This window comes from Dunckerocampus dactyliophorus, chromosome 6 (genome assembly GCF_027744805.1).
Source record: "Dunckerocampus dactyliophorus isolate RoL2022-P2 chromosome 6, RoL_Ddac_1.1, whole genome shotgun sequence".
Taxonomy (NCBI): domain Eukaryota; kingdom Metazoa; phylum Chordata; class Actinopteri; order Syngnathiformes; family Syngnathidae; genus Dunckerocampus; species Dunckerocampus dactyliophorus.
The window spans coordinates 5,138,387-5,164,949 of NC_072824.1; the positions used below are offsets into that span (position 1 = coordinate 5,138,387).

At 41.9% G+C, this 26,563-nt stretch overlaps 1 protein-coding gene across 4 annotated transcripts in view; it reads left to right on the forward strand.

The window, feature by feature from the left end:
• LOC129183373 (voltage-dependent T-type calcium channel subunit alpha-1I-like) overlaps positions 1-26,563 on the forward strand; it is a 279,439-nt gene that overhangs the window by 122,294 nt on the left and 130,582 nt on the right. For all 4 annotated transcript variants that reach the window (XM_054780521.1, XM_054780519.1, XM_054780520.1 and 1 more), the window contains 4 exons: positions 645-987; positions 2,081-2,173; positions 16,306-16,642; positions 21,538-21,947. In XM_054780521.1, the coding sequence (XP_054636496.1) occupies positions 645-987; positions 2,081-2,173; positions 16,306-16,642; positions 21,538-21,947 (1,183 nt within the window). The remainder of the gene's footprint in view (positions 1-644; positions 988-2,080; positions 2,174-16,305; positions 16,643-21,537; positions 21,948-26,563) is intronic.

Below are 26,563 nucleotides of genomic sequence, written 5' to 3' on the forward strand. Positions count from 1 at the left end.
ACAGGTCCATTCTGAATAGGGATCTTGCTTTTTTTCTTCTTTTTTTTTGCTTTTAGTGTATGCTTTGCTGATTTTGCACCCTCGTTACCTGTGTAATTGTTTTGAGGAAGGTTGGGGAAGAAAATAATGATCTCACGAGGCTATGGGGGGGGGTCAGCACGTTGCCATGGCAACCAACTTGGAGACGAGATGGAGCGTGAGCGCAATCATAGGATGGCCTGACCCATCTGACTTAATTTCATTCACGCTGCCGATAACAACACACACACGCACACAGAAAATGAACAGGAGCAGGAAATACTGAAAACGTTCACCTTTGGCCGTCAACCAGGCTGCGTTTCTTCAGCTGTGGCGCCGTCCGTCCGATGCGGTGGCAAAGATAATCACCTCATGCTCGATGTCCGACCCGATAACAAGCCGGGCTTTGATCCTCAGAGCCACTCAGGGTCCGATCCGTCATGATGAGGATGAGGAGGAGGTGAGAAGAAGAGCAGCGTGCCAGCTTGGATATTTCAATCACATCTTCTTGCGAGGCAAACAGGAAGTCACACGTACCGCTGTTTTTGTGCAAAGAATGTTTGCTGTTGACTATAGTTGATGTACCTGTAACTGTATGGAAGCTAAGTCACATCTTGCACTTCCAGCACCTCGGGCATCAGCCTGCCGCGTCCCTACTACATGGCGAGCGAGGATGACGAGCGGCCCTTCATCTGCTCGCTGCCCGTGGACAACGGCATCATGTCATGTTCGTACGTGCCGGCGCGCCGCGAGGGGGGCCGCACGTGCTGCCTGGACAAGGACGACGTGCTGTACCGGCAGTCGCTGGGCCTCAGCGTGGAGCCGCCGGCCAACGGCAGCGCTGGAGCGTCGGGCCTGTGTGTCAACTGGAACCAGTACTACACCAGGTGTCACACCGGTTCCAGCAACCCCCACAAGGGAGCCATCAACTTTGACAATATTGCCTACGCCTGGATTGTCATCTTCCAGGTAGGACGCTTGGATGATTGTTGGCAAAGGAACAAGGAAGCAGGCGACAAATGGAGAGAGGTGCTGTTTCCAAAAAGTGAAAAGTCATTATCGACAACAAGTTGATTGTTTTAACTTTAACAATAGTATGGTAGGGTATGGTTTATGGTTTTGTTTCAACATCACATGATTGCATTTACACCATTTACACCATTCAACATATCCAAAAAGGAGCCATCCATCCTCTTCCGCTTATCCGAGTCCGGGTCACAGGGGCAGCAGCCTAAGACAGCCCTCTTCCCAGCTGTTTCGTCCAGCTCCTCCCAGCGGACAGATCCCGAGGCGTTCCCAGGCCAGTTGAGAGACATAGTCTCTCCAACGTGTCCTGGGTCTTCCCTGAGGCCTCCTACCTTTAGGACGTGCCCTGAACACCTCCCCAGGGAGGCGTCCGGGAGAGCATGCTGACCAGATGCCCTAGCCAAACTCACTTTGGCCACTTGTACATGCGGTCTTGTCCTTTCGGGCACTACCCAAAGCTCATGACCATAGGTGAGGGTAGGAATGAAGATCGACTAGTAAATTGAGAGCTTTGCCTTTCGGCTCAGCTCCCCCTTCAACACAACGGGCCGATGCAGAGTCCGCATCACTGCAGACGCCGCAGCAATCCGCCTATCGATCTCGCTTTGGGGTTAAGTGGAGCTTTCATGGTAATTAATGTTCGAATTAAATTGCTTTCTGTTATTCTTTAACATCTTCTTCGCTGAGCAACATTGATTGAATTGTGCCAGAAATCATATTTCAACAGTTGTATGCCTGTGAATATGCTCATTCATCCAGGCCACTGTATTCTCAGGGCATTCAATCAATCGCCGCTGGACTGTTCACGTTGTCTTAGAAGATGTTTCGGCTTCATCAGTTCATGCTCAAAGACTAGGTGGGACGCACACCGGTCAGACTAGATAGAACACCTCTAGTCTGACTGGTGTGTGTCCAGTCCAGAGGGTGTCCAGAGAGTTTCAACAGTTCAGAAACATGCTGGAGTCAGAGTAAATAAATGCGTATGTACAGTATGTACATGGAACCATAATAGTTGTTCCTGTCACTTTGTGTGCAGGTGATCACTCTGGAAGGCTGGGTGGAGATCATGTACTACGTGATGGACGCACATTCCTTCTACAACTTCATCTACTTCATCCTGCTCATCATTGTGAGTTCAAATAGCTACAACACAATATGGGTGCACATTTTGGCAGCAATGTCACAGAATACTGTATCCACTCCTGATCCAAATTGGAAGACATTTTAAGTGCATTTTGCACTGTTGGATCTTAAGGAGGTTCTACGTAGAGCTTCAAAATGCAAAAGGAAGAAATGGAAGTGAGAGAATACATTCCTTTAGTAAGCAATTTATTGCAAACAATGATTAAAGTGAAACTGTAGTGAAATAAAAGTTTAAGGCGATAGCCTTTAAAAACCAACATTTGGTAAAAATGTGCATAGAATGTGATTTAGTGTCAGGTGTTCACACTGCCATGAGCTCTTGATGGCAAAGGCAAAAAACGTTGGGATAGTTGAGCTGCATAAGCAAGGCCTCACGCCATCGTTATCCTTGTCTACATACCACCGCGTGCTGACGCGGATGCTGCGGTTGATGTCATCCACTGCACGACGGATAAACTCCAAAAACAACACCCTGAGGCTCTCCTCTTGATTTCCGGGGACTTCAATCATGTGACACTGAAAGAACACTGGCTGCCTTCTACCAGCAGGTGGAACGTAACACCAGGGACAACGAGACTATAGACCTAATGTATGCAAATATCAACGATGCATACAGTGCTGCCCCCCTACCTGCACTGGGGAAGGCAGACCACAACCTGGACCTACTCAAGCCTCACTACACACCGAAAGTGAGGAAGTTACCCATAACCACATGCTCATTCAAGAAGTGGTCCCATGAGGCTGAACAGGCTCTGATGCACTGTTTCGAGAACGCTGGCTGGGATGCATTGCAGGGCCCCCACAGTGACAACATAGAAGAAATGGTCACCTGCACCACGGACTACATCAACTTCTGCATGCATGTTGTTGTGCCAGTAAGGACTGTACGCTGCTTTGCTAACAACAAGCCCTGGATAACAAGTGACATCAAGGACATTCTGAACCTGGAGAAGAAGACTTTCAAAGACGGTGACACACAAGCACTTAGGCAGGCACAGAGGGAACTAAGAGTCCAGCTAAGAGCAGCAAAGGAGCAGTACAGAATGAAACTAGAAGGGAGGATGCAGAACAAAGACATAAAGGAGGTGTGGCAGGGAATGAAGACCATCACGGCCTGCAGCTCTAAGAGAGGTGCCCACATTGAGGGGGATGTGAGGAAGGCAAACCAGTTTAACCAGTAACAATGGAGCTTCAGGTTGTGGGATGGGGCGTCAAACGGCAGCTGGCTATGTGGAGATGTTCCAGGGGGCATCCCTCATGACTCAAGGCCCTCATTTGTGTGGTCATGACTGGCTTTTTCAACAGGACAACGCTGCAGTTCACAATGCCTTGAAGAAGTCCTGACAAAGGACTTCTTCCAGAGGAATAAGCTCACTCTTTTGGACCATCCTGTGTGTTCCCCTGATCTAAGTCCAATGGAGGACGTTTTGGGATGGAAGGCAAGGGACGTTTACATCAGAGTGGATGCTCTCTGTGAAGCCATCTTCACCACCTGGAGCAACATTCCCACTAGCCTCCTGGAAACACTGGCATCAAGCATGCCCAAACCCATTTTTCAGCTGATGGCGCAGCTACTTATTACTCCTTTTTTTAATCATTTTATTTCTATTTTAGGAGGGTTTCGAGCTGTGGTCTTAAACTTCTGATAAGCTGATGAACAGGCTATTTCACAAGAAATGTCTTGTCTCACGCCTATTTCATCTTTTTGCATTTTGAAGCTCTACTTAGAACCTACTTAAGGTCCAACAGTGCAAAATGTACAAAACTGGTCTTAAAATTTTGATCCTCAGTGTACTATATGTTGAGGCTATGCACAAAGACACAGTGATGTCAGCGTGATAGCAAAAGCTCTATTCAAAAGTCTGTTCGCTATTCTTATGCTTTCAATCAGCTAGCCCTGCTACCATGGCATGCTCTTCTCTACAAGCACTGCTACCATTTTTGGAATTGTAATGCTACACATTTATACAGTGGGAAAAAGTTAACCCCCTTACAAAGACATGAACAGACCAGAATTGTTAAGGTCCGTTTATTTGATGCCGATGCGAACGTTGTAGTTTGAGTTAGCTTGTGGGGACACAGGCGGCATGGCTCAGGTGGTAGAGTGGTCGTCTCCCAACCTAAGGTTGCTGGTTCGATTGTCTGCCCTTCTGTGACTATGTTGTATTCTTGGGTAATACAGAATCTACAGTTTTTCGTCAGCGCTTTGAGTAACCTCAAAGGTTGTGAGCACATCACATTCTCTCAAGCCATGCGTGAGTCACTCAGGTGCTCATTGACTTGCTCCCAACATCCTTGACATCATGAACCAGCTCCTCCTTTGTCATTCTGGGCTGGCCTCTCACCTTTCTCGCAATCGTCCTTAGAATGAAGGCGATCTTGTGTTATCTTGTGTTTCTTTCACTGATCAATGATTGCACCGATGTCTTGTTGCTGAGGTTCTTTGACAGTTCTTTGGTCTTGCCCATGATGGTGGAGTGGTTTGACTGCAAGAGAGTGTCCACAAATAGGTTGAGATTAGTAGTACTGTAATCCCTGGTTTATCGCGGTTAATTGGTTCCAGACCCAACCGTGATAAGTGAATTCCTCATTTATAAATGGAATATTTTTGTAGTTAGAGCATATTAAACCTGTTTAGGATGGTTTTTAACATTATTTGGCCCCTCTAGACATGAAATAACACCCTTAGAGTCATCTTTACACTCCTATTACCCAATATGGTAGACATAATCAGAGAAAACGTTTACAGACATAGGTCCAAAAAAAATTTTATATGTGGAGACTTCAATATTGATCTTCCACATAAGTACAAAGAAATAGACGACTTCACAGACACAATGTATAGCTTGAGTTTATATGCTAAAATCATAAGACCAAGTAGAATAACAGACCACTGTGCCACCCTCATCCATAATATATTCACCAATGACTTTGATAACAACACCATCAGTGGCCTGCTAATTAGTGACATCAGTGATCATCTTCCAGTGTTCACAATTCACAATGAACATTATAATAAAAGACAGGTGGAGACAAAACAGACTTTTCAAAGATTGCGTACAGAGGACAGCATCTGTGCCTTCAGGAAAGATCTAGAAGAACAAAGTTGGGAGAGTGTCTACAGTGCAACAGATGTGGATGAGGCATATGACAGCTTCCTTGGTACTTATATGGAGCTCTACGATAACAACTGTCCCTGGCAAGAAAAGTCCAAGAAGCAAAAGAAAAACAACCAGCCATGGATGACAAAAGGACTAAAAAACGCCTGTAAGAAGAAGAATACTTTATACAGGACATTCATCATTCAACAAACCACAGAAGCAGAACAAAAGTATAAGACTTACAAAAATAAGTTGACAACTATCTTGAGAGCGTGTAAGAGGGAATATTATAGTCAATTACTAGATAAGAATAAAAATAACATGAGAGCAACTTGGGGCATCTTAAAAAGTATTATAAGGAACAACATTAAGAAAGCAGACTAGCCTCACTATTTCATGGTTGGAAACACTAATAAGGATGATATGAATGAGGTACTTGAAATGTTCAACCATTACTTTGGAAATATTGGACCAAACTCAAAGAAGAAATTCCAAAACAAGACACAATGGATGACTGGAAAGATATTAATGACACGAATCTGAATTCAATGTTTCTCACTGTTGTAACTAAAAAGGAAATCACTGACATTGTTAACCATTTTAAGGCAAAAACATCAACTGATTGTCATGGAATCAAAATGGAAACAATAAAAAGGGTCATCAATGAGATCGCAGACCCGTTAACATATATAAGTAACTTATCTTTTCAGACTGGAATATTTCCCAGCAAAATGAAAACAGCCAAGGTGGTTCCAATTTTTAAAAAAGGAGACAAACATCAATTTACAAACTTTCGACCAGGGTCCTTGTTACCTCAATTTTCTAAAATTATGGAGAAGCTATTTAATAACAGGTCCGACACATTTATGAATGAGAATGAATTACTAGCAGGGAGTCAATACAGTTACAGAGCCAACATTTCAACTTCTATGCCACTGATCGAAATTACGGAGGAAATTACAACTGCTATAGACAACAGAAGATGTGCAGCTGCAGTATTTATGGATCTGACAAAAGCTTTCGATACAATTAATCACAACATTTTAACATCAAAATTAGAAAGGTATGGAATTAGAGGATTAGTTTTTAATTGGGTTAAAAGCTACCTAGCAAACAGGAAGCAATTTGTAAAGCTAGGAGAATATACATCTGGGAGTTTATAAACCACGTGCGGAGTACCACAGGGGTCCATACTGGGACCAAAACTGTTTAATTTGCATATCAACGACATTTGTAAAGTAACAAAGGACTTAAAGTTGGTATCATTTGCGGATGATACCACTGCCTTTTGTTCTGGCGAAAGCACACAAGAACTCATTAAAAAGGTCAAGGATGAAAGGTCATATTAAAGTCATGGTTTGACAGAAACAGATTATCCTTGAACTTAAGTAAAACTAAAATAATGCTATTTGGAAATAACAGAAGGGATACATACGACCAAATACAAATAGACGGAGTAGACATTGAAAAAGTGAAAGAATATAAATTCCTGGGGATCATAATAGATGAAAAAATGAGTTGGAAATCTCATATTAAAAATATACAACAAAAGGTGGCGAGAAATATTTCTATATTGAATAAAGCAAAATATGTTCTTGATCAAAAATCACTCCACACTCTGTACTGTTCCTTAGTATTACCATATTTCACGTATTGTGTGGAGATATGGGAAATAATTACAAAAGCAATCTTCACTCACTCACTGTACTGCAAAAAAGATGGGTGAGGATCATTCATAATGTCAAGTATAGACAACATACAAACCCTTTATTTTTAAAATCACAGATATTAAAATTAGCAGATTTAGTATTCTTTCAAACTGCTAGAATAATGTATAAAGTTAATAATAACTCGTTACCCAAAAACCTAATAAAGTATTTCTCTACCAGAGAGGAGAAATATGATCTTAGAGGAAAATTCAACTTAAAACATTTATATGCGAGAACTACGCTGAAAAGCCACAGCATTTCCGTGTGTGGAATTAAATTATGGAACGGATTGAGTAAAGAACTCAAACAATGTACAGAGATGAGCACATTCAAAAAACAATACAAGCAGTTGATGTTTGCTAAATACAAGGCAGAAGAGTCTTGATCATCACAATGATTGTTCTGTCAGGCTCATTTTTTGGGCTTTTTTCTATGTTTTTCGTCTTTTACTGTTATTTATTATTTATTATTACACTGATTATTATAGAAAATATGAGATGAAATGCAGGAAGTGAATAATATGTACTGTACTAGATGTGGAATAGATGGGGGGTAGGATTAAATAAGCTTTGCTTCTTCCTACTCCTTTTGGACATGTGGAACTGTGAAAGGATGATTCATGAGATGTATTCCATTGGAACCTTCATGTTCAAATAAACTAAACCAAACCAAAATAAAACCTAAGTGAGTCTACAGTATATTAGGCAGTATATCGACTCATACGTTAGCGTTGGGAAAGTTTGTTGTTTTTTCTTTTTTTCACTTCCTCCTTCTGCACAGTATTTCCTGCAGTCTGTGGGGGTCGGAATTTTTGCTGATGGGCAGAGGATCAAAATCTTACTTCACTCAATCACATCCAAATAAATTTATAACCTTTAATGTTATTTTTCTGGATTTTTTTTTTTTTTTACATTCTGTCTCTTTCTTACTTATCTTTTTTAACAGTAAACTTACAAAATGTATGGATGGGATGCGTGGGTCGCTCACTGACGAAGGTGGGAAGTATCATGAGGACGGAAACGAGGCTTTATGGATAGTCGGGGATGTGTTGGAAAATAGACGGAGCAGAGATGAAAGATGGGAAGCTGGAGGCAGATGAGGGGGGCCGACGAGGACGAGTGATGAATGGATCCAAATGAGTGCGTGCGAGTGATGATGCGATCACGTGCGGGCCTCGCTCTTTGATCCTCTCAGCAATAATATTTAATTATGAATGAATGAATGAATGATGCGGAATAAAGTCCAACATGCTGACACCATCACCTTTAATGGGACGTCACTCTCTTTGATCATTGTCCTCCTGCGCCCTACCACACCTTGTTTTACTGCGCTGTTAACTATTTGGTAAAAGCATAAATTAAAAGCAAAAACAAGGCTCTGGCGGTTGGCTGGAACGTTGGGAGATGTTAGAGAGAATACATTGCATGGACAAAAGGAATGGGACAGCTCCAGAAAGTGAAAAGTAAATCAAATATGGAGTGTTTGCAGCTACTAATTTTAAAAATATATATTTTTTGGAATTTTAAAATGCGTATAGCTGATTACATTATTAAATATTATACTTTTAAAATATATTTTTAATTAATAACTTAAGAATTTATGAATTTGATGAATTGAAATTTTAAGATAAAAGATTTAAAAAATAATTAAAATAAAATTAATTCATTACATTTCTAAAAAAAAAAATGTAAAAGCTAAAACTTTATTTCGAACATGTTCTAAGCTCAAGCTCTAAGTAGAGCTTGAAAATGCAAAGGGAATAAATGGAAGTGAGAGAATAAATTTGTTGAATAAGCAATTTATTGCAAACAAGCATTACTGGCGCCGAGTGCAGTCCAACGACCATCAGACGCCATCTGCCACAGAAGGCTTTTAAAGGGATGGTTGGGACTTTTTGACCTGATGTTGCATGACATCCCCATCAGCGGCGTAGTGCATCAACGGACACTTACCCCCCACTTGGTCCCGGGAGCCGAGTTGTGGTCGGATTTCGGTCATGAGGAATGTAGTTCCGGTTAGTTGGTGGGGCCACTTAAGCAAAGAGTTAGGCTTCTCAAAGCAATATGAGTTCAAAAGAGTAATTCATTTGCATTACAATCACTTTATCCTCACAGTCGCTTTGCTACTTACTTTCTCTCCCGTTGTATCACTACACGTCCATTGCTGTGTATGTGTTCCACAGCTGAAGACCGCATACGCACATGTAAACCTTTTGAGGAATTGAGGACAAGTAAAGGCCATTCTCTTTCTCTCTCTGTATTTACTCTCACGCTGTCTACTATACTGGGTAATACCAGTGTAAAGACATTTAAAGCCGCAAAAAAAGTATACTGGAAGTCCGCTGTCCAGAAAAGAACAAGAAACTGCTAACGTGTGAGTCTATGTTATCTTGTTTATGTCTAATATGTCTTATTTTCTCTGATTATATCTACTCTATTGGCGATACAAGTGTAGTGTGATGGCTAGGTGTACAACACCGGGATAGTGGATCCCAACATGCAGAGGACGAAGGTATGTGCACAAATTATCTTTTAATAACGACTGCACCACAAAAATGTCATGAACAAAAAAACAACCGTGCCAGCCTAGCCAAAGAAAGGGCATTGTGGAAAAATGGGCGAAGGGAGGACGAAGTCCAACAGCCTAATGGCGCTACAAGACGTGCAGCACAAACTACAAGTCGCGGGACTGGATGGCAACCGCAAACTAGCATAACTGGCGGAGGAAGTATCGAAACGAGGCTTGGCGTCTCCAGCATGTGGAATAGCCGAGTAGCATCCAGTCGCCACAGGGGAGCTTAAGATGATGATTCAGATGAGAAGCAGCTGCGGCACAAGAAGCACAATGTCAGAACAAAGGGCAACAAAGGAGAAAGCAGAACAGAAAAAAATAAATAAAAATTAACATAGCAAACCAAGTGTCACAGCGGAGCGTGATAGTAAAAGTATTGTAAAAGTGACTATAGGGGAGTTACTTCATGCCTTGAGGTATCTAATCATGTTAAAACCCATATTTAGAAGATTGTAAACAGATTTCTATGCCATAACTACGCAAATAGTCAGTTTATTCATATTCAATCCTACTTCACCAATTAACCGTGAAAAACGAGGGATGACTATTAGTTTTTACTAGGGCTTTTACTATCTGTCTGTCTATTCAGACATGTGTGCCATCTCTTGACTTCATCCATCCATCTATCCATCTTCACTAGGGTCACAGAGGTCTGCTGGAGCCTATCCCAGCTGACTTTGGGCCTGGACTGCCTTGGTTTCAATTTTCAGTTAATTTGGCGCTGTTAATACATACAAACATATGTATAATCCTGCCCTGTCATTAATCTTTCTCTTAATAAAATACAGTAAAAATTTGGGGTGTAACAATACGTGTATCTGTATCGAACCGTTCAGTACACATGCGTACGGAACCGTGACCCCTGTATCGAACAATACGCAGTTTCATATTTATTTTATCAACTTCTGAAGCCGCAATGTTCTGAATGCTCAGTGTATCTGCAATCAACTACTCTGGCTTAGCTTGCGTTGTCAAGCACAGAGCCACTGAGCTCCGCCTCCCACATTCATACCATGCTGAAAATGTTGAAAAATGTGAAAAATGTTGGCAATTTCAATAAAATTCTAACAAAAAAAAGGCAATAGGCAAAAGGTAATTTATTTAGTATTTAGTATTTTATTTTGTATCAAAAAAATATCGAACCATAACACAAACGTATCGAACCGAACCGAACCGTGAATTGTGTCTATCGTTGCACCCCTAGTAAAAATGGGCATATTTCAAGCATAGTGTGACATGGTGATTAATGCTGATTAATTTGAAAACCGTGATTAATCAGATTAAAAGTTTTAATCATTTGAGAACCCTAATTATTACACTTAATTAGTCACCAGTAGCACAAAGCTAAGATGGGGATGTTTAGCATATGTTGACCTACAGTGCATTGGATTCCTTTTAGCATCTGAAATGCAGAATTCGTCCAGGACGTTTGACGTCCTCTCCAATGAGAAAGGAGGGAGGGCACCAAAGATCAAACGATGGGTGTTTGTGAAAAGAAAGGAAAGTTTGCGTAAAAGACAAAACAAGGTGCATGTCAGCCCGATGAAACGTCAGCATGTGTGTTTTGTACTCGGCACAGATTGCTGGCGACACTTTTTGTCTTGATGGACTCACTGGAGGGAGTCTCGGCACCCTCGCTGATGACATCCTGTATTTATGTTCACACTCTGCCGGGGCCAAGCAAATGCGATTCGACGGCAGGTGGTGCGCGCGTACGTGTGTGCGTGTATTCTTCAGATTGTGAGGACATCAAATTTATGAGGACCCGCGACCCACGTACACCAAGCAGCCAGTGTTGCCAGGTGCTTGCTGGTTCCCAGTTGGTTCTCTGTTTACATTTATGAATGTGACCTTGACGTGTAAAGTGGCGTGAGATAACTGCTGTACAAATACGTTGAACTGAAGTGAATTGAATTGTTGGTCGGCGTTTCTCCAATCAGCAAAAGAATTGATTGCTGTGTGTTCTCCTTAAATCCTAAAATAGTTTCAATTCATAACGGTTTTACTTGAAAAGCACTGATGCCTACCCTAAGTGTTTGTTTCGATTTTTTTTTCGTTCTAGGGTAAAGTATGAGTAAAATAAATGAACAAATGAAAAATAGTGTAATCAGTCCTTTATTGCCATGAATTGGTTCTAGAACCGACCGTGATAAGTGATGTGCGGATTGATACTGAAATATCGATACTTCCAATACCAGCTCTTCATGCTCTAAAATCGATTCTAATATTGATACTTTTGATACTTCAGTCATTTGAGGTAATATTTGTCTGTTGAAAGGATGACAAATCGTAAACAGAACCGTGTGTGGATTGTGAGCAAAGTTTTTATTCTCATAGTAGTTATTAATAATGAATCATTTATTTTAATGGTGATAGTATTTTACTTATTTTCATTTTTCTTATTGTTTAAAATAAAATTTTCACATATTTTATATAATTCTGTCCACTGTTTTTTTCTGTTGTTGTATATCAGCTTGGAAATGTTGTAAATGGCCCACGCTACGTCAGTGTACTTTAAAATAAATCAATAAATTACTTGAATTATTCAATTATTCATTTCTTTCAATTAAGAATTTATGTAGTTAATAAATTCATTAAATATCTTGTGTTATTTATGCTGATATGAAATGTAACATTTGAACGTTTACCTGATACATTAGGTGAATTTGCACAAAGTATCAGTATCGGATCGGTATCAGCAATGCCAGCCTGAATTTTACTCAGTATCAGAGAAGAAATTAAATCAGTGATATCGCACCACACAATGAAATTCCGCAAAGTAGGATTCCTAGTTCGTTAATCAAGTTTTTTCTCCTAGCTAGAGCGTAGAAAACCTGTTAAACACGGTTTTTAACATTATTAGAGCCCTTTAGACATGAAATAACACCCCTATACTCACCTTTACACTCCTATTACTCAATATGGTAGACATAATAAGAGAAAATAAGACATTAATAAGACTCATGTTTGTGTGTGTTGCAGTGCTAGGGGAGCTCATTTGGGGGGTTCAGAGTTGACTTTTATCTTGGAGTGGGTTACGGCAACAACGGTAGCTCGTGTTCGGGATTATTGAGATCATTCAAACCTGCAATAAAAGCCTGTTGTTCCGGCAATCAAGTCTGGTGCTTGTGTGTCTCTCACAGAACATTACAAAACATTTTAAAACGCATCAGCATTGTTTTGTTACTCATTGTACTTTTCTTCAAATTAATGTTAAAATCTCGTGCATCACGCAGTAAAGGAAAATGAACGCAATAATTTTGCTAGCCTCAATGTGCATGCGTGTGTTTTCCTCTCGCCATCTATCATCATCTATCTCCAAACTCCAAACAGGCAGGAAGAGGCTTCGCTCTGTGCATTGCTTTCAGCACTTTGGCGCATTTGTTCCACAGAACAACGGCATCAATGGACTGAGCCCTTTTGTCAGTTATAGTTGCTTGTGTGCGGGCCGCTAGTGTAACGTGGTAGAAATTCATTGATTCGTGGTTGAAATGCAATTATTTCAATATATTGTCATATTTTTTGATATTTTTTATACTTTTAGTAATGTCAAAATCTCGTCTCATCTCATTCTGAACCAATGTTGTGTATTGTCTCGTCTCATGAAGTGTCTCGTGCCACCCCTATTCATAAACCTCAGCACGCCGTGTGACGTGTTTTCTGCGCATGCGCGTCACTTCCCGGACGCATTTTGTTCACATTGGGCCTCATTCACGAAACGTTCTTACGCACAAATGTGTTCTTAAAGCCTTCTTACGAAGATTTTTGGCATTCACGAAACGTGTTTTAACTCACAGTTCTTAGATCTAAGAACAAATTCTACGAACGCTCAGGAGGACTCTTACGCACAAGCAAAGCTTGCACTTTCAATGCGCAATCGCCCTCATGATGGATTTTGCAACCTGATCCCAAAAAATGTAGTGCAAATAAAATATCCCAACAATTATTTATCATCAAAACAACTAAAATATACTCCATCGATAAATATATATTCAAAATCCAATTTATTAAAAAAAAAAAGTAGGTGGCTGGACGTGCGCTGCGCAGAGAGAGAATGTAAAGGGACCATTAGATTTATTTGCTGAAAGCGACGAATATTTGATGTCCCGCTTCAGGCTTCAGGCTACCCTCTGTGTTCTTGCAGGTGTGCAGGATCATCAGAATAACATCGCAATGAAACGTGGTGTGTCTATTGCGCACGTAGCACCCCCAGATAACGACATGCGCCCCCAGCCACGTCTTGAGCCAGAGCACGGGTCTGCTGTATTAATTAGCCAGCGTCTAATCAAATGTAACCACAGAAAAAATACATTGTCACACACAAACTATGTATTTTGACTTTATTTTTCCATCATGATTGTGTAAATATTTTCTAGAGTTTCCGAAATGGTTTGGTTTCTGATTGATGGCCCACCTCCCGTTTCCTTCAGATCCCTCCGGTGCAGTCCAATCTTTTTTTTTTTAGTCTACTTTAAGTCAAACCACTTCTTTTTAATCTTTGCGGTGGCGCGTTTCTCCGTGGAAACGGCATTTATGTTTCCTGCAATGGTGCTCCATGCCGACTCTTTTTGGATGGCCTGATGACCGGTGGATACACGTGAAAATAAGGTGGTCTTGTGTTCGCTCACTCCTTGTAAAAGCACCTCTATTTCTGTAGAATTGAAGTTTTTATTTCGTTTGTTGTCCAGCTGCTTCTCAGTCTTGCCCTTGCGCGTTGCCATCTCCGCCTCCAGCTGCCTGTTGCGCACGGCACATTTTTTACCTTATATAGGAAATAATAGGCGGTGCCCTATGCAAATTAGGGCTCACATGCACGGGCATTGCAGTTGGCATTCATCAACCTAAGAACACCGGTGCGAACGATTATCCCTACTTAAGAACGTGTCGTGAATGTGGCGCAGTTTCCAACCCCGCCTTCTTAAGTACACTTCTTAAGAAGACTTTTAAGAAGATGTTCGTGAATGAGGCCCATTGCACACAAATGCAAGTCACATTTTTTTGGGTAATACATGAAAATCCCAATTGGGCATCATACCCTGCAGTGTGAACATAGCCTAGCATTTGCCTTCTGTGGGCGGGGCAGACTGGATGGTTCCATTGCTACTCAAATAGCAAAAATATCAAATAAACCACAAATATTTTATTTTTATTCCCATTTTCACCGAAATGTCATCAACTTTGGCACATCTCCAACAGGAAGTTGCGTTAAAATCGGCTTTGTGTGAATGGACAACAGGAATTTGTCTTCAGTACCACATTTCCTTGAGAGCTTTAAAGAGCAAGTGTAACAAAGATGTTGTTGAATGCGGGACATAATGACTAGCTTGTCATATTAGCATGCGGCATGTTAGCCAAGGCCACTGGGGAGCTTAAAGTGTGTCAAATCAAGAGCTTAGCATTCCATAATGCCGTGTGGTAAAACAGGTTGAGGGTGTCATTTTCTGCTTGTTAAACATTAATTCCACACAGCCCGGCTATTTCCCATGCAAAGCCTTTAATTACACCCGCTGCCTGTTGACTAAACACACATCCATCTCCCTCGTATCCTTCTTGTCATCTCCACCATCGCTCTCTGCCTCCTTCCCTTGAAAACCTTCCATCAGCCGGAATGGAAAGCGAGCCAAATTGCCAAGGAATCCCCGACAAGCTCTCGGTTTTCTACGGAGCTCGCCTCCATCTCCCTCATGTGAAGCCGCATTAGAGGAAACATAATTAAAAGTCTTCTCTTCCGCTGAGATGAAGAGCCCGCAGGAAGTTGTGTCGGATTTCCTCGACTGACTGAGTGTGCCGGAAAACATGAACGACACGTTGCCTGTCGAGCCTGTCAAAAAAAAAGTCTTTCATCCACTTGATTGTGTGCCATACTGTAGCATTCAATGGTGAATACATTTATTTTGGAAAAAAGATGAACGCTTTCTCACACACTGTAGCATTATAAAGGTGATAAATTGTTAGTATTTTTTTTTTAGTATTTTTAACATGAGATATATCTATTTAAGCCATTTAAATACATTTAAAATGATGAAAATAAATAAATACATAGACTAATATTCAAATAAGTAAATATATTCCATATTGTATTTCACAACATAATTATCAGTCACTAAATGAATGAATGAATGCGTACATTAATTGGTTCCAGACCCGACCGTGATGTGTGAATTTGCACAAACTACGATTCCTTATTTATAAATTCAATATTTTCAGAGCATAGAAAACCTGTTTAGGACCTTCTAAATGTTTTTTTTTTTTACATTAGAACCCTCAAGCCACAACATAACACCCCTATAGTCACCTTTACACTCCTATTACCCAATATAGAAGACATAATAAGAGACAATAAGACATCATATGGACTCACACATGTTAGAATTGGGAGACTTCCTTCTTGTTGTTTTGTTACTTCCTGTTCTGGACAGTACTTCCTGTGGTGGCTAATGTCACAGCAGTGTAACATTACTGGTCTCTTTGATTGCATCTTCTGAATGCCTTGTATCTGTAGTTTAGTTCATTTAGCCATTTTTATGCTTGAAAATGCTTAATTGAACCAAAAAATACAGTATATAGAAATATGCATATTTTATGACTAATAATGGGCTATCTATCTATTTTTGTAGTTATTCTCCTTAGCTCCGTCCTGTCTGCTGCCTGGCTTAATAAAAAGCAACTTCCTGTCAGAAAGCATATAAATCCATTTTATCTCCTAAAACATCTGACCTCTTGTTCCTCGTCCCCAGGTGGGCTCCTTCTTCATGATCAACCTCTGCCTGGTGGTCATCGCCACGCAGTTCTCCGAGACCAAGCAGAGAGAGCATCAGCTGATGCAGGAGCAGCGCGCCCGGTGCTCGTCGTCATCCACGCTGGCCAGCGAGCCCGGCGACTGCTACGAGGAGCTCTTCCAGCTCATCTGCCACATGATCCGCAAGGCCCGCAGACAGACCGTCACCCTCTTCAACACGCTGCGAGGGAAACCTCGCGGCTTCAGGGGCGTCGGCAGAGGCAGGCGAGGCGAGGGCAGGGACAGGAAGACCAACGGGAGAGGAGGGCGGGAGAGAAGAGCTGTTTTCCGACCTGGTGAGCAACGAGGGGACATGTGGTTATGGCGTGATGAATGGGTTTCAGCTGGCAACAAGTTGTTGACCCTAACTGAGCTGCTCCTCATTGTGCTACAGCGGAACAGATGGTTCCGTGTTTCATGCGGATCACATTGTTGCTTCAGCGAATAGGCTAGGTGGAGACACACTCACAACACAGCTCATTAGCATTAAAGCTACACACACACACACACACACACACAAAATGTGTCCATTTTTTAGCAACGTCCCCACTTTCCATCATCAAAACAAGACCATGAACACAAATGTATAAATACTTACCGTGGCATTACATAACCTTCTTCAAACAATAGCTGTGTCCCAGAAGAAGGGCTGCATCCTTCGTCATTATGCCGCACGAAGGCTGGAACATTTCTAAGGCTCCTTCAAAGGCAGCCTACAAACATGTGGCCTGATTTTAAGTTAGGTTAGGTTAGTTAGATGCAGTGTGAGGCAACAGTGTGCATTTCAGACAAAACTACATAAAGTAAATGTGAATACACTTTAGAGTAGTCAGTGTACAGCTTGTATAGCAGTATAGATGTACTATCCACTGAAAATGAGTCAACACATTATTGTGTAAATAGCCGTGTGTCTTGTCTACAGTCAAACATGGAATAGAGTATGGAACAGAGTAGTTTTACACTCTGGGTCTCCACGAATGCTGCCCACACTGGCGGAGATGTGGTTCATACATGTAACGTGTCAGTATGTAGTTGGCAACACAAGTGAGGAGTAAGGTAATTACATTTTGTCTACAGTAAAGCATGGCAAAGGTAGTGTCATGGTCTGGGGCTGCACAAGGGCTACCCACACTGAGGAAGCTGGGGTTCATACATGGACTGTGTCAGTAGTCATTAATAGCTGGCAACACAAGTGAGGAGTGCAGTAATTGCATCTTGCCTACAGTCAAGCATGGTGGTGGTAGTGTCATGTTCTGGGACTGCACGAGTGTTGTCCACACTGAGGGAGCTATGGTTCGTACATGCACTGCGTCAGTAAGTAGGTGGCAACACAAGTGAGGAGGAAGGTAATTGCATCTTGTGTACAACCAAGCATGGTGGTGGCGGTGTCATGGTTGAGGCTACACGAGTGCTGCCCACACTGGGGGGAGATATGGTTAATTGAGGGGAAACATGAATTCCAACATGTACTGTGAAAAAGTATTACAGTGTGTGGCAATTTCTTTTGGACTTTACGCCAGCCTGCAATTGAAAAGGCTATTTTCTTGAGTTTAATTTCACACTTCAACAGGTTAGGTTGATAACCTTAGAATCAGGAATAGTATCAAATTATTACACATTACTCTGTAATTTGTAACTTAGGAACAATAATAGCTGTCACATACCAGTGATCTCCCCAGTATCTTGTTACAATCATTTGAATAGTCGTGATAAAGATACTCGAATGATACTTGAAGAGTCTTCGTTCTTCCCTATCATTTGTTTATTTTGCACAACCACCTAGTATTAATGTGTCATGAAATGTCACAGTTCAGTTACGGTTGTGTCATTGTTCTGTCACGTGAGTATAGAAATTCAATGTAATCGCCACATAGCTTGTACCAGGAGAAACACGTGCCTTTGTCATAAGAATTGTCATACCTCTTGTTAAATACACGATGCTTAACTTGAACAATATTGTATTGTATTGTACTTTATTTATCCCACAGCAGGGAAATTCACTTGTTACAGCAGCAAGCAAGATACGCAAGTAAAGAATGCATAGTGACATAGTGACTACAACATGGTTCAGGTGGTGCAGCTGCCTGACAGCGGTCGGTATGAAGGACCTGCGGAACCTCTCCTTCTTACACCGTGGGTGTAACAGTCTGCTGCTGAAGGAGCTGCTAAGGGAAACAACAGTGTCATGTAGCGGGTGAGAGGTGTTGTCCATGATGGATGTCAGCTTTGCCAACATTCTTCTCTCCCCCACTTCCTCCACGGAGTCCAGAGGACCGTCCAGGACAGAGCTCGCTCTCCTGATCAGCCTATTGATCCTGCTCCTGTCCCTGTCCATGCTGCCCCCTCTCCAGCAGCCCACAGCATAGAAGATGGCTAAGGCCACCACACATATTCTCAAATAAGCCAAATTTGACAGAACAGTGTGACCTGATTTGGTTAAGTCCCTTCAGAAGGATGGCATTCATGCTTACCACTTCATTTTTTTTTTTTTTTGGAGTTCCACAGGGGTTGTTATTGACTGAGGATTCGGAGCTACTAGCTGACTGACGTACCCTCTCCATGCCTCTAGAGTCTTGTCACTGAGTTTTGTTGCGGCTCCCTGTTCGACCATCTCATGCTTCCAATGAGGTTCCCTGTTTAATTGCCTTTCGATCATCAAGAATGTTGCTTTCACGGCATTTGTTATTTGGTAGGGAAGTTGGGTCTTCAATCCATGCGTATTTCGCATCCCATTGTGGTGTCGATGCCTGTTTGTCTCCTTTGACGTAAGTGAGGCCCTCCTTGATCACTTCAAGGCCTTTTTCCTCCACCAAAGTAATTTCTTTCCCTCCAGGTTGGCACCTCCCGCAGCAACAGCCCACATACTTCGGCGCGCAAGCTGCACCAATACTTTCCCACTCTTACCAACTCAGAAATTCTTGGTGTATGTTGAACTTTGTTGATACTTCAACTTGTTCTTTATAATTTACGGCGGTTGTCCTCATGGACCGAGCAAAGTATGTTTTGAAGCAGAGGGCAAGGATTTGTATGTCTTTCGGTAAATCTGGGTGCGTTCTGCCCACTATCTTCCCTAGCGGACTATCCCACAAAGTAAGATGTTTGCCAATGGTTCTTACTGGCCGAGGAACCAGGAAGCCTTCACCATGACCAATTAGTAATTCGATTTCCTTTCGTCATGTCAGTTCTTCTGGTGGCACATCAGGGAAGAACTTCACCAGTTCTTTGGGTCCGATAGTGTTTTGGTCTTTGGCAAATTCATCAAGGCCATAGCATACAAGTGCATACATTCTTGTCCCTCTGGATGTCTTGATCCGCAGTTTGAGCCCGTATTTTTTTGTTTCTACTGTTGTGGCAATGCCCCCTACACCATGCATGGCAATCGTCACATTGTAGCCTTTTAATCCTAGCCTGCGAGCAGCTTTGTGGGTGATGTAGTTTGTATCCGACCGAGGTTGACCATTGTCCCCAATTTCTGGTACTTGCTTGTAGTTGCTTCCAACAGCATTAACAGGACTGTCCGAGTAGTGCCTGACTTGTTCATGAAAGCCGTTTTGGCCTCTTTGGCACCCTCGAGTGACAAGTGCTTTTTGATTTCCTCGAAATCTTTGGGCGATAAGTTTGACAAGATTTTCTTCAGATCACTGACAGTGGTGGTGCTGGGTCTTTATCTCCTCGCACAGTCCTTTTCCTTTTTTGGGCAGAGGTGGAAATGATGGTCCCTTGCGCACTCCCTGTTACAGAGAAATGTTTTTTCACACCGCTCCCCCATGTTGTGACATTTCAAACACATTTCAAAGGCACCTATATCTGCAAAAGCCACCATCCTTTCATGAAGACCAAGTCCCCTAAACTTCCTACAGAGAAAGATCTTGTCTTGATGTCGATCTTCCATGCACACGATACAAGAGCCTTCAGGGTCCCTTAGTGAGGTCGATGTCTTGGTAACTGTTAATTTTTTCTAAGCGGAGAGGGCGGGTTTCCTCAAGCAATGCACATTGCGTTGATGTATTTGTTAAAGAAGACTTTCTTAATTCTTTACAAATGCTAATAACTTGTTGTATTGGTTAGAAGTTGTAACACCATTTTCCGGTAGCCAATCCCTCACAATGTAATTGCGTAGTTTGCTTTCCACTGATAATATGCTGAATGGGTTTTCTGCTGCAGCAGGATTTCCCAATTCTGTTAAATCTGTCAGGACCTTTTCTACTTTCCTAATGAGCTCAATGACTTGTCTTGGGTTGTCTTCCTTTACTGGATGCAGTTCTTGCAGTTCTATCAGGATTTCAACAGCAATGTTTGTTTTCTTCCCAGACTTGTCTCCCAAAACGCTGAATATCTCTTCACCAGTACTATAAGATGCCAGTCTTAACTCTTTTATTATCCTTTTGCCTATATTGTCTATCAAGTGAGCCTTCAAAACTTCCGCTGATCCATGAGGATTTGCCTGTCTTTGAAGAGATTCCCAATCTTTCAAGAGAGTTTTATTGTCATGTGCATTTCTTCCATCTGTAACACTCTCTGCTGCAACCACTGACAACGGTCGCTTTAATTTTTACGGCCTGGATTTGAGTAGGTTGCACTAGCATTGGTCGTTCTGCTGCCGGAGCTTCCATTTGGGTAGTTTGCACTTGTGCTGGTCTTTATTTTGCCTCTGGTGCTTAAAACAGACATGCCTGAAATTCCAGTTTGTTGCTGATTTCTTGAAGGGTTGTGGTCCTTGCTTTTGGTATTTTCAAATCCTCTTGGGGTACCCACGTTTCCCACTTGACGATGGCCTGCCATGCTTCCGCAACCAGTCTCTTGTCCACTATCAGTTGCTCTTTAAAGCCGACTAGACTAATGTTTTTCGGGGATAGCTGTTGAACGGTGTCACAGGCATCTTCAGCCTTCTGGATTACAGATAAAAGGCTGTCATCCATAGGAGTGTCTGGACTAACTCCTCAGTTTCAGTGTACTTTGCGTAGATCACCTCTTTGTTTTTGTTATGGTTATGGTTGTGTCATTGTTTTGTCACATAAGTATAAGAATTCATCGCAATTGCCACATAGCTTGTACCAGTGGAAACACGTGTCTTTTTCAAAAGAATTGTCATACTCCTTGATGAATACACGTACAGTCATGTGACGCTTAATTTTAACAATATTCTCAAATAAGTCAAAGTTGACAGAACAGTGTGTGATTTTGATTGCAGGTCCACCTTGCCCGCACCATTACAAACCCAACCACGCCTCCTCAGGTGAGCCCACGGCGCTTACCACCAGCCCTTCCACTGCGGGCGACTGCCCCCAATGCGGCGCCACTCTGGCGCTCACTGACGGGGTCGTGGCACCAAGCCGTGTCACAGCCAAAGAGGAGGCGGAGGACGGCGCGGTGGAGGAGGCGGACAAGGAGCGAGGACAGTGCGGGATCAAAGAGAGGTCATGCCGGTGGGGCATCGCAGGGGGCACCGCAGGCTGCAGCCCCCAAGAGCAGTGCAGTATGCTATGGTACGATGCGAGGATGAAGCTGTGGGGCATCGTGGAGAGCAAGTACTTCAACCGAGGCATCATGATCGCCATCCTGATCAACACTGTCAGCATGGGTATCGAGCATCACGAGCAGGTGCACACTTTCCTCCTTCATCTTTTCCTCATTCATTCTCTTCTCTCCTTGCTGCAACCACACAGCTTACATCCTCCTGGCCTACTAACACACATTACAGCAATGTGCTGGGGTACTTTTTAACTCTCCTGCATCCTCTTTTTGTAAAAATACTGGCCCAGTAGAGCGGACACGTGCAGTAAAGGTTAGCAAGATGCACCAGAGACCACCAACCAACCTTCTCGCCATGAACGTGTATTTTTTTTTAGCCGCTACAGTTTCCTGTCTCCGCTTTGTCTTTCCATCAATATATCTCGCTCTTGTTACGCTGGCGCCCCCACAGTGGTGGCTCGTCTCTCATCTGGGAGGCGTCTAAAAATAGGCAGAGAGGATCGAGTCTTTGCTGCGTTTAATGAAGGGAAGAGATCGAGTAGGCTGCTTGCACCTTCCGCTAAGCAAACTTAACTAAACGCTGTGTTTGAATGTGCACCCTCACTCAGATGCACTACACCTGTGTCGCCCCGGAGACCACCACCATCTCCTTGTGTTGGTCATGTAGAAGAACAACAACATTATAGAACGTTCCTTCATTCCTCCCTTGGTGCTGTTAGTTGGTGATTAATCAATAAGAGATATGACTCAAATCAACAAAATAGTGGCTTTTTGTGGTCTTTCTGAGGTTTTTTGGCAAGGTAATTGTGTCTTTTCTACAGCCAAGCATGGTGATGGTGGTAGCGTGCACGAGTGCTGCCGGCACTGGGCAGCTGCCGTTCATGCTTGGGGAAAGATGAATTGCAACATGTACTGTGAAATTGTGAAACAGCGCATGTCTCCCTCCCTTTTACTTCTTGCATTTAATGAGGCTTATCAGCATGCAGCATATCATGCACTATCTTCCTGAAAGGCACATCAAAGTAGACGCACATCATAAACACTGCGTTCACAGATCTCGGCGACGTAAATCGTCGAAAGCGACAAAACGAGTGACTCTTTCTGGTCTTTTGGAAGGATAATCATGTCTTTCTTGGAGTCAACATGGTGATGGAAGCGTGCACAAGTGCTGCTGAGGAGCTGCGGTTGATGTTTGGGAAAGATAAATTCCAACATGTACCGTGAAATTGTACTTTTTCTTCTCGTGTTTAATGAGGCATAACAACATGCAGCCTCATCTTACACGAAAATAGACACATCTTAAAACAGTGTGTTCACAGATTTCGGCGACTTAAATCGTCAATAGCAACACAACGAGTGACTCGTTCTGGTCTTGCCCACAGTCAAACATGGTGATGGTAGTGTACACAAGTGCTGTCGGCATTGCGGAGATGTACGGTGACATCGTGAAATAGAAACACACCTGAGAATCACTGCACTAAAGTATATCTAAGTTTACTTTTTATAGTATTGTCCCGTGACAGGCTAGACTAAAATGCGACCAAAAAATATCACGGCTTTGTTCAAACGTGGCAATGTCTTTCTTTAAAATGATTCTGACATTCAGGAAGGAAAACAGGGTATGAAGGAGTGTAAATGTCAGAAGGCGTCCAGGTTGAGAGCGGCAAACACTCCTGGGATTGCTCCTGACATCGCAATTATGACTCGGAAATACCGGGATTGTGTGGCGCTAGATTGGCGATCTACAAGGGGCATTAGTCGCCGTTGAGTGCGAGGCTAAAGTGTGGAGCGCATGGAGCGTGATTGATGGCTTTGCCTCGCGAATGAATAATGCAGTGTGACGCTCGTGCTGGAGGGATGAAACCAGTCTGGAGAGAGCGAGAGTGTGCTTCCGGTGTGCAACGATGCCCACGTGAGTTTGCCTGAACAGGAATATGCGCGTAAACAAAGGATGCATTAGCTGTTGTTAATAAATGCAGAAGAACCAGCGTTGGGCCAATCACAGTGAAACCATGAATCCTTTCCAGTAGGTCCAACTCTAACCGAAACCTACTCTAACCAGGGGTGTCCAGACTTTTTCCAGTGAGGACCTCATAGTGAAAAGTGAAAGGGTGCACATTTGGATCTTAATGAGGTTTTAAGTAGAGCTACAATATGCAAAAGCAAGACAAAAAGCACTTTGAAAAAGTAATTTATTGAAAACAAAAATTAAACTGAAATAGGCTGTTTATCAGCTGAAATGCCATTATTTTTCATATCATTCTCATGATATAATTTTGTTCTCGAAAAATTGTGGCTTTTTCTCGTTAGATTACATTTTTCACTTGATATTTTTACTTTATTCCGTAAAATTCCAGCTGTTTTTTACTTTTTTTCGAACCATTTCAACTTTCTTCTTGTAAGTTTTTTCTTGTAATTATGACTTTGTTCCCATAATATTTAGACTTTATTCTCGTAAGATTATCGCAACTTTATTTATTGCTTTGTTTAATTTCTCATAATATTACGACTTAAAAAAACTCCTTTTCTTCTTTAATATTTCAACTCTGTGCTACTGACATTATTTTTCCTCATTACATTACAAATGTATTCTTGCAACTTTGCAACTGTTTTTCATTAGAATCACATTTATGTTGACTAATATGTTGACTTTATTCTTGTAAAATTGCTGCAGATTGTTCCATATCCGCTGTTGTTTTTTTTAGATAGATGATGTGCATACGGTCCAGCTAAGAAAATAGAATTTGTATGAAGCGCAAATAGAGAAATGACCACGAGGGAGGAGAAATGACACACGGAGTTTATTTAAAGTAGTTAAGTTATTGTTGAGCTCACATTGCACACAGTTGGCATCCACTGGTGCGGATTGTTAGTGTGACTTCAAGTCAGAAACACAAAAGGTCTTTAGATCCGATCCCAGGTCTGCCGTAACGAGAGATGCCCCTAATGGATCTCCAGGGTTTGCGGCGCGTTTGGTTGCTCAGCAAACAGCGGTCACTTCTCAGGTCATTACCAAAAACTGGTGGGCATGCATCATTAGCCTGTGTTTTCCCCCCCGCACGCTAAGCTCTTATTACTGCAACACACACACTCATGCAAATGCAACACTAACGCACTGCTCATTGATTTGTTGTGGCGGCGGCGAACGGCTACAGCGAAATGTCATGAACATCATTGGTGGAGTTGCAGAGGAGCTGTGTGGAATTGTGATCTGCGACTACATTCATGATGGAGCCAAATTTAGACCTCTACCTCTGTGTGTGTGTGTGTGTGTGTGTGTGTGTGTGCAGACAAATAGAGTTGTTGCTCTTGGTTGCTGTGAAAATGTCAGCAAACACACACAAAGTGAGAGCCAATAATAGCCTGCAACGTGACAACTTGGTGTTGTCAGCCGGTCTGAGTGCTGAGCGGCTCGCCGACAGCAAACTTTCAGTGGTGGTTTGTCTCATCTGGAACGCTACCGATTTTTAATGATAGCCAATCAAAAGATGGCAGAGGGAGCCAAGCTCAAAGGTCAAGGTTTGTAATGTTGGGCCTCTTGGAAACACCTCAGTATGATTAAGTCCACAATCTTAAGCATGTTACATGTTACATGAAGACCTCTATCAGAGGGTCAACCAAAAGTAAGAATGTTTATCTTTAAGACTTCCATCCATCTATTTTCTATGCCGCTTATCCTCACTAGGGTCGCAGGGGTATGCCGGAGGGGTACACCCTGAACTGGTCGCCAGCCAATCGCAGGGCACATATAAACAAACAAGCATCCACACTCACATTCAAACCTAATGTGGGAGGAAACCCATCCATGCACACGGAGAACATGCAAACTCCAGACAGAGATGCCCAAGCGGCGATTCGAACCCAGGTCTTTCCAGATCTCCTGACTGTGTGGCCAACATGCTAACCACTTTAGCTTTTGTCTTGGATTTTTTGCTCTTTTTTTACATTTTTGTCTTTTGTATTGTGTGTGTGTGTGTGTGTGTGTGTGTGTGTGTGTGTGTGTGTGTGTGTGTGTGTGTGTGTGTGTGTGTGTATATATAAATAAGATATTTGTCTTTAATGACTTTGACCTTTTCTTTTTTAATTTTTGGCATTGTATTTTTTGTATTACTTTTTTTTTCATTTTTGTTTTTGCTTATTTGATTTTTGTCTTCAATTATTTTCTTTTTGTAAATTTTTGGTATTGTATTTTTTTCTTTTTTCATTTTTGTTATTGTTTTTGATCAGGAGTGTCCAAACTTTTTCCACCAAAATGAAGGAATGCAAGGGCCGCTTTGATATTTTATAAATATGCAAAGAAGTTAAGAAAAACTGCAAACTGTGTGATAAAAGGTGAAAAGCCTGTTATTACTTTCAACTTTAGTATTTGCTCTTTTTTTCCTGTTTTTGCTGTTATTGTTTTTTAAATTAGCCAAATATTTCAACTTTAATCTTAAATGATCTTCATTTTTTTTTGTAATATTTTGGCTTTATTCCCATAATATTACAACTTTTTCCCCAACCTAATTTTCCAAAAATTACAACTTTATTTTGTTTTGCTTGTTTCTCATAATATTACAACTTAAAAACAAAATATTTGATATTTCTACTCTATGCTACTAAAATGCGATTATTTTTCCTCATAATATTCCAAGTTTATTCTTGTAAAATTGTATTCTTTCTTTGAATATTTTGACTTCTGTAAAATGACAGCTGTTTTTTCCATCAAATTTCCAACTATTTCAATTTTGTTCTATTAAAATTGT